Below are 13,072 nucleotides of genomic sequence, written 5' to 3'. Positions count from 1 at the left end.
AAAAAAAGTAACTTGCGTTACTTATTTGAAAAAGTAACTCAGATATTCTCTTGTAAATTAAAAAGTAATGCGTTACTTTACTAGTTACTTGAAAAAAGTAATCTGATTACGTAACTCGCGTTACTTGTAATGCATTACGCCCAACACTGGTCATGGCATTATGACATTATTTCCTATAGAGTGGTGAACTATGAGACCGGCAAAGGAGGGTCCAAGGCCAGGTCTTTATGGAGACTGGAGCCTCTTCGGATAAGGTGAAATCAAACACTTACTTACCTTCTTTTGTGCATGCATACACACACACACACACACACACACACACACACACACACACACACACCCTTTGGGTTGCAGTAAACTGCAGTAAATTTTTTGACCCAGACTTGTTGTTCCTCCTCTGTCTTTTCCAATTATGCCCAAAAGGGTAGTTCAAAGTCAGGTCAGTGAGCAGTGCATCTAATCCATGACTGTTAGAAAATTGAAAAGTTTCCTAATCTTCTGCAAAGGCCTATCAATTGATTAAGCATTAAAATGGTTAACAACTCATATTTAATGGATTGTGTGGAAAATGAAAAAGATGCATACTCACAGGGGAGTCTTTTTCTTGAATTGTAGCTGGAGCGGGAGTCACATCAGATGGGGTCAGCCCTTCCGCCTACGCCATCTCTCCACCGGTCACTACCTGGGCCAGACAGAGGACAATGGCCTGATACTGCTGGACAGAGAGAAGTCTGACACCACTGCAACAGCCTTCTGTTTCCGGTCAAGCAAGGTTTGATCCATTTATTTTAAAGTTATCCACAGATTAAAGAAATATAAGTTAAACTCAACCGACAGCATTTGCAGCATAATGTTGATTACCACAACTTATTTTGATTGTGTTACATTGAAGTGAATGGGCCATTAGTAAACGTTAAAGTACCTACTGTTTCAATAGTGGAGACACAGTATAGTGTATGTGTTAACACAAATTCTTACATTTTCTGTATAAAGTTGCATCCAGTTTTAATATTTTATGAAATTATACCTTAGTAAAAAAGTAATATATATAAAATACATTTATTTCATACTAAGTATAGTTCAAATTTATTAACATATTTACTGACATATTGCTCGAGACGTACTGCAAAAAAAATTATAATTAAGCTTTATTTGGAGTGCTACTTGTGCACAATGCATATTTCTTATTATTAAACCTAAAATGTGTTTTAATGTCACTACTGATTAGGATTGTATGATCTTTGAATAATATCGGTCTTTAAATGCAAGTTATTTAAAGTGTACCTGAATTATACTTAGTTCCACTTTAGCACAATCAAACATTTTTGTTGTTAAATTTCCCCAAAAATGTCCACTGTAAATGCCTCTTCCTGATTTTTACTTTCAAATTTTTTTTTTTGCTAATCAACATTATGACTCAGCTTAACTTGTACTGAACCAGTAACATTCCTTAAATGTAATAAAAAAAATAAGTAAATCAGATGAATCAATGTCTTTCAGAGCTATACCGCATAAGCAGTTGGACAAATTGGCTTGATTAGATTGTAGCCCTGCTAGTCAGTGCTTAGAGTCTGTAATTGCTACATGTGTTTCTTAATTACTAATCCGCAGTGCATTATTACTGTTTATTGGAGTTTCATTAGCCCTGCTCTGCTGCAAAAAGCAGAGAGGTCACAAACCCAGCTGTCCTACTGTCTATTTTATCTCAATAACACTTAAAATAGGCTCACAAAATTATTGACTGTGACTGTCCAAACTGAACAGATGACAATAGTTGGCACAGCAAAGGCAAGACTCATGCGATTTGTCTTTCCCTTCGCAGGAAAAGATTGACTCTGGCCCAAAGCGTGATATTGATGGTATGGGGGTCGCAGAGATCAAATACGGTGATTCCGTCTGCTTCATCATGCATGTGTCCACGGGCCTGTGGTTGTCCTACCAGGCGCCTGATGCCAAATCTTCTCGCCTGGGACCGCTGAAGAGAAGGGTAAGAGATAGTGTCCTTGTGGTCACGATTACATGATTACAACAACTTTGAATGGCACGTACATCTTTAATGACATCATGTGCTGCAAGTTATGATCCCGTTAAAGATTATGGGGCTCACAGGATGGTCTAATGTTGGCTCAAGCTTAACCGCAGTGGCTTCTGTGTACTGTAGAGTGTAGGATATACGAGGCCATGGTTTAAATGTGATAATGAGGTAGGCATGGTGACAGTGTGTTTTTGGGGAGTGGTCAGGATTACACGTTCACATGGACTGCACATCTTTCCAGCACTGTGGTATGCAGCTTAAGGCTGGGCTAAAGGCCAGAAAAAGCATGCCACCTTTACGCACTGCCCAGGCAGCCAAAGTCGTAACTTTGGTGACACTCGATTCGATTTTCACTACGAAAATATTGAACCACCCTTTCATTTTTTGTATCTCATGAAGTCTACTGGATAGACTCTGCCATTTATGTGAGGAGGAGGTGCCAAGTTGAAGATAAAACCCAAAGACAATCTGTCCAATTGCTATAGAGAAGAACTGATAAACATAGCAATCGTTGACAAGGACACTTTTAGGATGTGCATTAATCACAAAATATTAAGCAATATTTTCAAAATTGTTAATAATAAAAAAAGTTTCTTGACCATTAAATCAGCATATTAGAATATTTTCTGAAGGATCATGTGACACTGAAGGCTGCTGAAAATTCAGCTTTGCCATCACAGGAGTGAATTACATTTTTAAGTATATTAAAATATAAAACAGATATGTAAATTTGTGATAATATCTCATAATATTGCTATTTTACCAAAATATTTTTTCAAATAAATATGATATTGATAAACAAGATACTTTTTAAAAATCTTATCCACTTCAAACTTTTGAACAGTAGTGTATTATAGCAACATTGGTGGTGGATCGATGTGGGATTTAAAATGGCCAGTGCTGATACAGATACAGTATCTGCAGAGTGACTGGCATAATCTGATATACTGTGGTGTACAAAATTCTGGGTCCAAATTTAAAATCTGCCAGGCAAGATTGAATTAAAACATAAAAAATAAACAAAATTACAAGGTAAAATAAAAAGATTCTGCAGTAATATCTAGGTCAGATTATTATTCAGCAGAAATATTACAAATATTAATACTCTGAAATTCAATAAACTTTTATGGTTCGAGATCAGTTCCAAGTCAGCTGTTATACTTGCAGTGAGTGTTAATGTACATTTACGATGTGTGCAGGCTGTCCTGTCTCTTGAGGGCCATATGGATGACGGACTGACTCTGCAGCTTTGCCAGCATGAGGAGTCCCGGGCAGCTCGCATCATTCGTAATACCACTCGCCTCTTCACTCAGTTCATCAGGTACAGCAGACCCAAAGGCTCAAATGCAGCCTAGTGCAATACAAATGTTAGTCCCATCGTAAGCGAGTGCCATTTGGAACAAGAACACTGCAAGACTAGTGCACTATTACATTTCTGATATTTAGTATTAAAATATTTAAAAGCATCAAATAATTATTGAAATAAATATTTCTAATTTGAATATTATTTTCTTTGTCTCAGGGGTCTGGATGGTTTGAATGGGGAGAAGACTACAGAGGTGACACTGCCTGTGTGTGAAGTGCTGCAGACACTAGACGACCTCATCGTGTACTTCCAGCAGCCTGACTCTGAGCTCGAACATGAGGAGAAACAGAGGCAGCTCCGATCTCTCATCAAGCGCCAAGATCTCTTCAAAGAAGAGGTTAAATACAGCTCAAATGTGTCATGTTAGACTCATGATCATGGGCGTCGCTAGGCCATTTTTAGGGGGGCTATATCCCACCTAAAATGACTACTCAGCCCCCCTAAAAATGTTGCTATTAGCTCCATAAACTGTACACAAATTCGTGATCGCCTCAGTCCCCTTTAAATTTCATCTGAAAACTGCGGCAGACTTCGATCGGCTCCTCCCCGTCTTTCAGCGCGTTCTTTCAATCCGCAGACCGCTGCCGCGCAGAGCAAGAAACAGAGGACAAGGTGTGTGTTTATCGATAGATTGTTATAATATCTGCATCTGCGCAGTTCTTTGACATAAATACGGTTTAAAAAATATCATGGGGGAGCAATTGGTTCCACATCTATACTGTAAAGTTTTCACTGCGCTCACCCCTCATCACACCACAGCTGTTTCCTCCAGTGAAAATGAAGCACATATGAACGCATACTTTATAAAACAGTCATGTTGCCATTTTCATTTGAAAATTTAAAGGGGTCATATGATGCTGCTAAAAAGAACAGTATTTTGTGTATTTGGTGTAATGAAATGTGTTTGTGGTTTAAGGTTAAAAAAACACATTATTTTCCACATACTGTACATTATTGTTTCTCCTCTATGCCCTGCCTTTCTGAAACGCGTCAATTTTTACAAAGCTCATCAGTCTGAAAAAGCGAGGTGTGCTGTGATTGGCCAGCTATCCAGTGTGTTGTGATTGGTCGAATACCTCAAGCGTGAGACGGAAATGTTACGCCCCTCACCATACTGTGATAATGCCCTGTCAGGCCCGAGCGATGATTCAAAAACATGAAAACCTATTATAAACAAGGCATTCAGTGGGGACATAATTATGGATTATAATGACTTATACTGTCTTTTTACGCGTTGTGTTGCATCGCGCCGCATAAACATAAAACCATGTCTGCATTTGTGATCTGAGAAATGACAAACAACAAGCCCTACTCTACACTGCCCAAAAAACTCGCTTTAAATATATACAATATAAAAACTCTTTAAATATAAAAGACGTACTTACAGTCTTTGAGTCAGAACAGCCGGCATTGTAGTCTACTCTCCCAGGATCAGGAAACAGTCCTCCATAAAATGTGCTGCACACATCTGAATATTTGGGTTGAAGTGTTGTAAATACAACTTAACCACTGATTTCTAGTCGTGTCCATTTTTGGAAGGCCAAACAAAGTAGTTCCGCTTTCACAACGAAACAGCGTCACACACCGTGGCCTACAGCGAGCAGAGGCCGGGGGATAAAGTGAGGAACGGCTTATTCAGTTATATGTTATACCTATCTATGCAATACAGTGGGATACAACACTTTTTGGTATATAAGATTAGTATACCACCCCTATTAGTCAAACATTTTATTTTATTTTATTTATATATATATATATTATACCCTCATTGGGGGCTGAGCCCCCTTAAAATGCAAATGTACAGGCTGACACTTATTATGATTATTTTAGGGAATGCTAACCCTGGTCTCACACTGCATCGATCGTCTAAACGTGTACAACAGTGCCGCTGAGTTTGAGGAGTTAGCAGGCGAGGAGGCCGGAGAGGCCTGGAAGGACATTCTCAACCTCCTCTATGAGCTTCTGGGTAAGAATGCAATCACATGTCTGCAGCCTTCAGCTGTTCACCGAGGGTGATGATGGAGAGACATGACAGTTATTAGAGGCAGTTAAACAGCTATTCTATTCTTTTATCACCATGTTGTTGACTCCCAGCCTGATTTATGGAGGGCAAATGTACAGTTAGAAAAAGAGGACCTTGTTCAAGATATTAAAAGTTCAGATCAAAGCAAAATTGCTTTAGAAATATTATATGAAGACCATTTAATTTCTGCTACTGTTTCAGTTTTTCTCCTGAAGCATTTTTTAATACTACTTCTATATATAAAGTGCTGCAAAAACCTACACAAAAGTTAGCATCATCCTGGTTCCCTTGACTAAAAGCCAGTAGGATTTTTTCATTGGCTTTTGGATTATTGCATTATGTGTAGGGCCAGATTTACTAACAGCTTGCACCAGCGCAAACCGTCTTTTGGCGTTAAAATAGTACTGTCAGGATTTTATGGAATTGCGCTCTAACGCTAATTTGCCCTTTTTAGTAAATCTGGCTCTTTATGTTCCTGACATCCTCTGTAGTCCCATTTAGCCGGTTGTTAGAGATGTAAAAACGGTAAAAATCATGAGTGGGTATTTCTGATATATTTGATATTGTAGAAAATATGAAAATATCTTGAGCTTGTTTTAACCACAGACCCATTCAAAAAACATTGGCTTTGGGGGCGATGGAACCGGACAAAGTTTTTTAAAATTTAGTTTGAAATGTTAACATCGCATAAGGATCCAGTGAGCGTGAACGCTCTCCTCGGTTCACCTTGACTGGCTCGGCATTTATCAGAGCCCCCATCGAGGCTCGTTCTGAATTTTGCTCGCTCAGAGTCGTTGAGGTCACCCGCGAGAGGTGCCGTGCTGAGTCTGTCTGGCAACAGTAGCATGATACATTATGCTGGTGACAACAGCCAGTTTTTAACATCTCCATATGGATATTCTTACCCATACGGATGCGTTTGCTGCCTCAGGAATCAGCTCTTTGGGTGTTTGGGCTTCAAAACTGCTTAGACAATCTCTCCACAAAGTGTCTTCAGCTCTGGGCTTGAGTTTGATTGATTGCTCTATGAAATACAGTCTAGTTTAAGATTACTCCCATTTAGTATTTTTCTCACACCGGAGGTGCATTTATTTCAGAATATCACAACTTCGGTGGGAAACCTTGTGTGAAGGATAGCGAAAGGGATTTGCAGGTGTTAGTGTGAGGTATGTAAGAATAACGGTGTAACATTGAGCTGATTGCCATTGATTTTTGTCCATTAGCCGCTCTGATTCGAGGCAACAGGACCAACTGCACACAGTTCTCTCGCAAGCTGGATTGGCTGGTCAGCAAGCTAGAGCGATTGGAGTCCTCATCAGGTAAATACCACTATACGTCAAATCGGACACATACTGTACATTAGCACTGATTACAGAGGCGTTATACATTAGCCAGTCTGTCTTACGTAGACATAAACTGAGCAATCAACCATCAGCATCTGCACAGATCAATGATTTTAGCTCAAGCTCTGTGTCACAGCAGTATTACAGATTCATAGCAGCATAGGAGCAGTAGATCATTTTCATTAAAAAATCTATAGTAATTTGCTTAAACAACTCTGCAATCTGATTATATAATGCCTTTATCATTCCTTGTGTTTACTGCGATGCAATATTAATAAAGCAATTCTATACAGGCATTTTAGAGGTGCTTCATTGTATCCTAATCGAGAGTCCAGAATCTCTGAACATCATCCAGAAGGCCCACATCAAATCCATTATTTCTCTGCTGTACAAGCACGGACGCAACCACAAGGTCAGCATTTGCTGTTTCTACACACACACACACACACACACACACACACACACACACACACACACACACAAACACAGATGAGTGTGGAATATAAAGGATGTTGCTGACCATCCAAAGCCTTAAGATGGAAACTAAAACCTGCCACCCTGAATACTATAAATATTATATGAAGAGCTGAAAATGCAGTTTTTTCCAGTTCTGTATATAAAGCCTTATATCTATCTTCCATTTAGTGTAAATCTGTATATTTCTGTATTATGGGGAGATACAGACTACCATTCAAAACTCGATGGTTGGTAAGATTTGTAATGTTTTTGAAACAAGTCTCTTATGCTCACCAAGGCTGCATTTGTTTTATTTAAAAAAATACATTAAAACGGTTTTCTATTTTAATGCATTTTAAATGTTAATTCTTTCTGTTGTGGCAAAGCTGAATCAGCAGCCTTTACTCCAGTCTTCAGTGTCACAAGATCCTTCACAAATCATTCTAGAAACAGAATTTTTTTGTAACATTAGAAATGTCTTTACCTTTTGATTAGTTAAATTTTCCTGACCTCAAACGTTTGAAAGGTAGTGTAACTTCATATGATCAAAAGTTTGCTAATACTTCACAAGGATTTTAGGTAATATGACCATTTGTGCTCTTTTTCCTGGACAGAATTTCTAAACTGCCTAAAATGACTATAGGGTTTGGCTTTGTTGTCCTATTGTTTTTCTATTGCTAAAGTTACTGACTGAAAAGTAGTTCGACCAATAGTGTGCAGGCATTGTACATAATCGACCAATCGTGATTTGAGAAGGTGGGATCTACAGAGAACGGTCAAAGCAATGCAAATATGTGTATATAATATACTGCACGAAGACTGTAGAGGACAGCAATAGGAAAACAAAGCCAAATCCTGGACATTTTAGGCAATTTTGAAACCTTGGCCACGGCCAGGACATGTCTGGGAAAAAGAGGACATATGGTCACCCTAGTTTTTGTGCTGCAAAAATTCAGACATTTTAACAAGGGGCAGGTGTCTGCTGGTGTAGACCCTTGCTACTTGACTTGAGAATTCCTCTGTCTTATAAAATGTGGGTCATGTAAACTCATAAATACATTCTAGGAGCTGCACAGCATGTTATGCTAGCAAACACTCTCAAGTATGCGCTTGAGAATATGCAGGCATAAGACTATAAAGTTTTGCATAGGGAAAATGTGCAGTATAAAATCAGTTTAAAGCAATAAAACAACTGCATTACTAAAATGCCTTCTGTACTCCCTTGCAGATTCTAGATGTTCTCTGTTCCCTGTGTGTCTGCAATGGTGTGGCTGTGAGAGCCAATCAGAACTTCATCTGTGACCACCTGCTTCCCAGGAGAGACCTGCTGCTCCAGACACGATTGATCAATGATGTCCAAAGGTAGACAAACCAAAACACACACACACACACACTTAATCAGAATGTTTGTTTTTCACTAAAATTACACTACTGTTCAAAAGTTTGGGGTCGGTAAGTTTTTGAAATGTTTGTGAAAAAGTCTCTCATGCGAACTAAGGTAGCATTTATTTCATTTAAAAACAGTGAAAGTAATATTGTGAAATATTATTACAATTTTGAATAAATATATAGTTCAGTCATGAACAGTGTTGTGCTAGTTACTCAAAGATTGTAATATATTACTCATTACTAGTTACTAGGGCTGGGTATCGTTCAAAAATGTTCAATACTGATACCTCGACTTCGATATCGGTTCCTGAACAATAAGTTTTTCGATACCAATTTTATGAAATCAATTTTTACAACATTACATTATCTAAAAAAAAAAACTTTGGTTTTATTTTTCAGCTTGTTGATGTTTATACAGACTCAAAGACTGCACAAAGGAACAAAATGTAACCAACACAATAAATCAGTGTAAATAGTTTTAATAAAGCTCAAATAGTCTTCAGTTTACACATCTGTTAGGCTACATTTACACTAGTGCGTGTTCATTTTTTAAAATGCATAGCTCCGACAGAATCATCATTTCTATTCATTTTCCACTGATGTACTAATGAGCATTAGCAGCTTCCAGCGCTGTCTGCCTGTGTTCTCTCTTCCATGATCGCTGCTCTGACTCAGAGGTAACAACATATTTCAGCAACATGGTTACGGAAGGAGACTCACATGGAGGGTTAGAAAAGTACAACAATGTTTATTTTCAGCAAGGGGTGCGGATGGATAGGGCAGGTGAGAATATGAACTATGGTAACGAGCCTGAAGGTAGATGAGAAGAGTAATTCCGTATAGGGTCCTCACAGGAGATCGTGGAAGGGAGACAGAGGACTGCACACACCTCAGTTGATGGGTACACGGGGAATCCATGGAGCAGATGACGGGAACGGACTAGGGAATGGAAAACAGGAGAACAGACTGGCGGAAACACAGGAGGTAAGTATCACAGGCAGGTAAAGTCTTTAAGTATCTAGTAAGGATATCAGAGAGAGAGAGTCCACTTCGATAAAACGAGATCGGACACTGGAGTGAAGTGAGGTGTGCTTTTGTATGGGAGCTGAGGGTGATTGTTGATCCGTGACAGGTGCATGTGATTAGAACTCAGGTGATGGTGTTCGCTGTGATTGGGATGTGATTGAGCCTGGCCGATCTGTGACAGTACCCCCCCCCCTCCACAGCCCACTCCTGAGGGCCAAAAACCCAGACATCGTGGTGGTCTACCTCTTCCTCGGGGCCCAGGGCGATCTGGATGCGTGGAGTGGAAGGCTTCCAGCAGCGTGGGATCGAGAATGTCAACTGATCTGGATGCGTGGAGTGGAAGGCTTCCAGCAGCGTGGGGTCGAGGATGTCAACTCTGGGAACCCATGAACGTTCCTCTGGCCCATAACCTTCCCAGTCCACAAGATATTCTAAGAGACCACCACAGCGCCGGGAGTCCAAGATCTTGTCGACCTTGTAGATGGTGCCGTCCTCCTGGATTAATGGTAGAGGGGGTTTTTCCGTCGGGCCAGGCTCTGTAGAAAGAGAAACAGGTGGATGGTGAGGCTTGAGCAGTGACACATGGAAGGAGGGGTGAATCTTATACTGTGGAGGGAGGTGGAGTTGATATGTGACCGGGTTTATCTGTCTGAGGATGGTGAAGGGGCCAACATATCTGGGACTGAGCTTCTTGCAGGGCAGGCGCATCCTGATGTCCCGTGTTGACAACCATACCTTCTGGTCTGGTTGGTAAGATGGAGTCTCAGCCCTTCGAAGGTCTGCGGTAGTCTTGCCCCTGTGCACTGCCCGCTGAAGCTGATGGTGAGCTGCGTCCCAGACCTTCTCGCTCTCTCGGAACCAGTAATCGACAGAAGGGACATCCAACGGTTCCCCGGACCAGGGAAATAGCTGGTACCCGAGTACGCACTGTAAGGGAGTGAGTCCAGTGGATGACTGACGGAGAGAGTTCTGCGCGTACTCGGCCCAGCCTAGGAACTGGTTCCAAGAGTTCTGGTGGCCATGGCAGAAGGTTCGAAGGAAACGCCCGATTTCCTGAATTTTCCTCTCCGTCTACCCATTGGATTGGGGATGGTAACCTGAGGAGAGGCTTATGGTCACACCTAGGAGGGAGAAGAATGCCTTCCATACCCTGGAGATGAACTGTGGGCCACGGTCTGAGACAATGTCCTCGGGAATTCCATAATATCTGAAGACGTTGTTAAACATGATTTCAGCTGTCTCCATGGCTGTGGGTAGACCCTTGAGGGGAAGACGGCAAGATTTAGAGAATCGATCAATGACTACAAGAACACATGTGTTACCATCAGAGGCTGGTAGATCAGTGATGAAATCAACTCCCAGGTGTGACCAAGGGTGGTTGGGAGTGGGCAGCGGAAGGAGCTTGCCAGATGGTAGGTGGCATGGGCTCTTGCAGATGGCACATTCGGTACAGCCCTGAACGAACCTTCTCACATCCCTGGCCATGTTGGGCCACCAGAAGCGATCCTTCAGCAGCGAGATGGTGCTGTTGGCCCCTGGATGGTCAGTGCCCAGAGAGGTGTGAACGGAGGGAATCAGGGAAGTGTATTGTGCTCTGGTGACGTACTGCACTCCTGGTGGGCAACCCGGCGGAGTGGGCGTGGAAGCATTGGTGGAGGTGACTGGGTTATCCTTCTATTGCATGGGACTTACGAAGATTTCCTTGGGAATAATGGATTCTGGGTCCTCACTGACTTCCTCCGGAGCATGTAGGCGAGAGAGGGCATCTGCTTTCACATTCTTAGGGCCAGGACGATAGGAAATGGTGAAATTAAACCTAGTGAAGAAGAGAGCCCATCTTGCCTGGCGAGGATTGAGTCTCTTGGCGTCTCGTAAATACTGTAAGTTCTTATGGTCAGTGAGGACGCAGAATGGGTGATGTGCTCCCTCCAACCAATGCCTCCATTCCTCTAGGGCTAGGTTGATAGCCAGGAGCTCCCTGTTGCCGATGTCATAATTCCTCTCCGCCGGGTTGAGTTTGTGTGAGAAGGCACATGGATGGAGTTTGGCTGGTGTCCCCTGCTGCTGAGAAAGTACGCCTCCGACTCCTGTAGTGGAAGCGTCCACCTCAACCACAAATGGTTTATTGGGGTCTGGATGGATGAGGAGCGGGGCAGAAGTGAAGGCTTTCCTAAGTGCTTCAAAGGCCTCCGTGGCAGCTGGTGTCCTGGACAGAGATTTGGGCTTATTTTGGAGCATGTTAGTGAGTGGACTGGTTATGGAGCTGTAGTGGTAGATGAATCTTCTATAGAAGTTTGCGAATCTCAGGAAACGTTGAAGTTCCTTGACGGTGGTTGGAACTGGCCAGTTTCGGATGGCCTCAACCTTCCCCTCGTCCATCTGGATACCACCGTCATCGTTGACATGGCCAAGGAACCGAACCGAGGACTGATGGAAGGAACACTTCTCGGCTTTGAGGAGCAGATGGAATTCTCTCAGGCACTCTAGGTCCTCCGCAATGTGGTGGTGATGTTCGTCCATGCTCCGGGAGTAGATTAGAATGTCATCTATGTAGACGAGGACGGACCTGTGCAGATACTCCTGGAGTACCTAGTGCATAAAATCCTGGAATACGGAGGGGGCGTTTACTAGTCCATACAGCATGACAAGATATTCATAGTGCCCAGTAGGGGTCACAAAGGCGGTCTTCCACTCGTCCCCCTCACGTATATGGATGAGGTTATACGTGCTGCGGAGGTCCAACTTGGTGAAGACGGTGGCTCCGCGGAGGTGTTCCAAAGCCGCTGGAACGAGAGGAAGGGGGTAGCGAAACTTTACGGTGCCCTTATTAAGTGCCCGGTAGTCGATGCAGGGCCTCAAACCCCCATCCTTCTTGGCCACGAAGAAGAAACTGGAAGCAGCAGGAGACGTGGAAGGGTGGATGTAACCTTGCTGTAAAGCCTCTTCGATGTACTCCTCCAGGCCTTCTGTTCCGGGAGTGACAAGGGATAAATTCTTCCATGGGGCACTGGCTCACCCGGTATCAGATCAATGGCACAGTCCCATGGCTGGTGCGGAGGTAACTGGGAGGCCTTCTTCGGGCAGAACATGTCACTGAAGGGGGCATAACAGGCTGGAATGTCGACTGACTGTTTCTCGACCGGACTTTCAATGGAGGTGGAGCAGAGAGAGGGCCTCAGAGTGCAGGGGTGATGGCTGAGGAAGATGAGGAAAACAGTCAGGAAAGCAGGTATTGCCCCACTTCAGGACCTCACCAGTTCTCCAAGAGATGGTAGGGTCGTGTTGCACCAACCAAGGATGCCCCAGGATCACATCAGCGGTGGATTCCTCCAGAACCAGGAGATGGAGTGTCTCTTCATGCAATTGACCAACTTGTAAGAGTAGCGGACCCACGCTGTGACGTACGTGTCTTCGACTGAGTGGTTTTCCAGTTA

General features: G+C 42.6%; 1 protein-coding gene across 3 annotated transcripts in view; it reads left to right on the top strand.

Annotated features, from left to right (window-relative positions):
* Nucleotides 1-13,072, top strand: part of LOC107549090 (ryanodine receptor 3-like) — a 78,008-nt gene that overhangs the window by 9,798 nt on the left and 55,138 nt on the right. For all 3 annotated transcript variants that reach the window (XM_016230029.1, XM_016230030.1, XM_016230028.1), the window contains exons 8-16: nt 180-254; nt 616-772; nt 1,823-1,987; nt 3,235-3,356; nt 3,558-3,738; nt 5,232-5,367; nt 6,648-6,743; nt 7,061-7,179; nt 8,452-8,585. In XM_016230029.1, coding sequence (XP_016085515.1) covers nt 180-254; nt 616-772; nt 1,823-1,987; nt 3,235-3,356; nt 3,558-3,738; nt 5,232-5,367; nt 6,648-6,743; nt 7,061-7,179; nt 8,452-8,585 — 1,185 coding nt within the window. The remainder of the gene's footprint in view (nt 1-179; nt 255-615; nt 773-1,822; nt 1,988-3,234; nt 3,357-3,557; nt 3,739-5,231; nt 5,368-6,647; nt 6,744-7,060; nt 7,180-8,451; nt 8,586-13,072) is intronic.

Source organism: Sinocyclocheilus grahami, unplaced genomic scaffold (assembly GCF_001515645.1).
Source record: "Sinocyclocheilus grahami isolate Dianchi unplaced genomic scaffold, SAMN03320097.WGS_v1.1 scaffold362.1, whole genome shotgun sequence".
In the NCBI taxonomy this organism is placed as follows: Eukaryota; Metazoa; Chordata; class Actinopteri; order Cypriniformes; family Cyprinidae; genus Sinocyclocheilus; species Sinocyclocheilus grahami.
The sequence above is the reverse complement of the archived record's forward strand: the minus strand, read 5'-3'. Positions and strand labels throughout refer to the sequence as shown.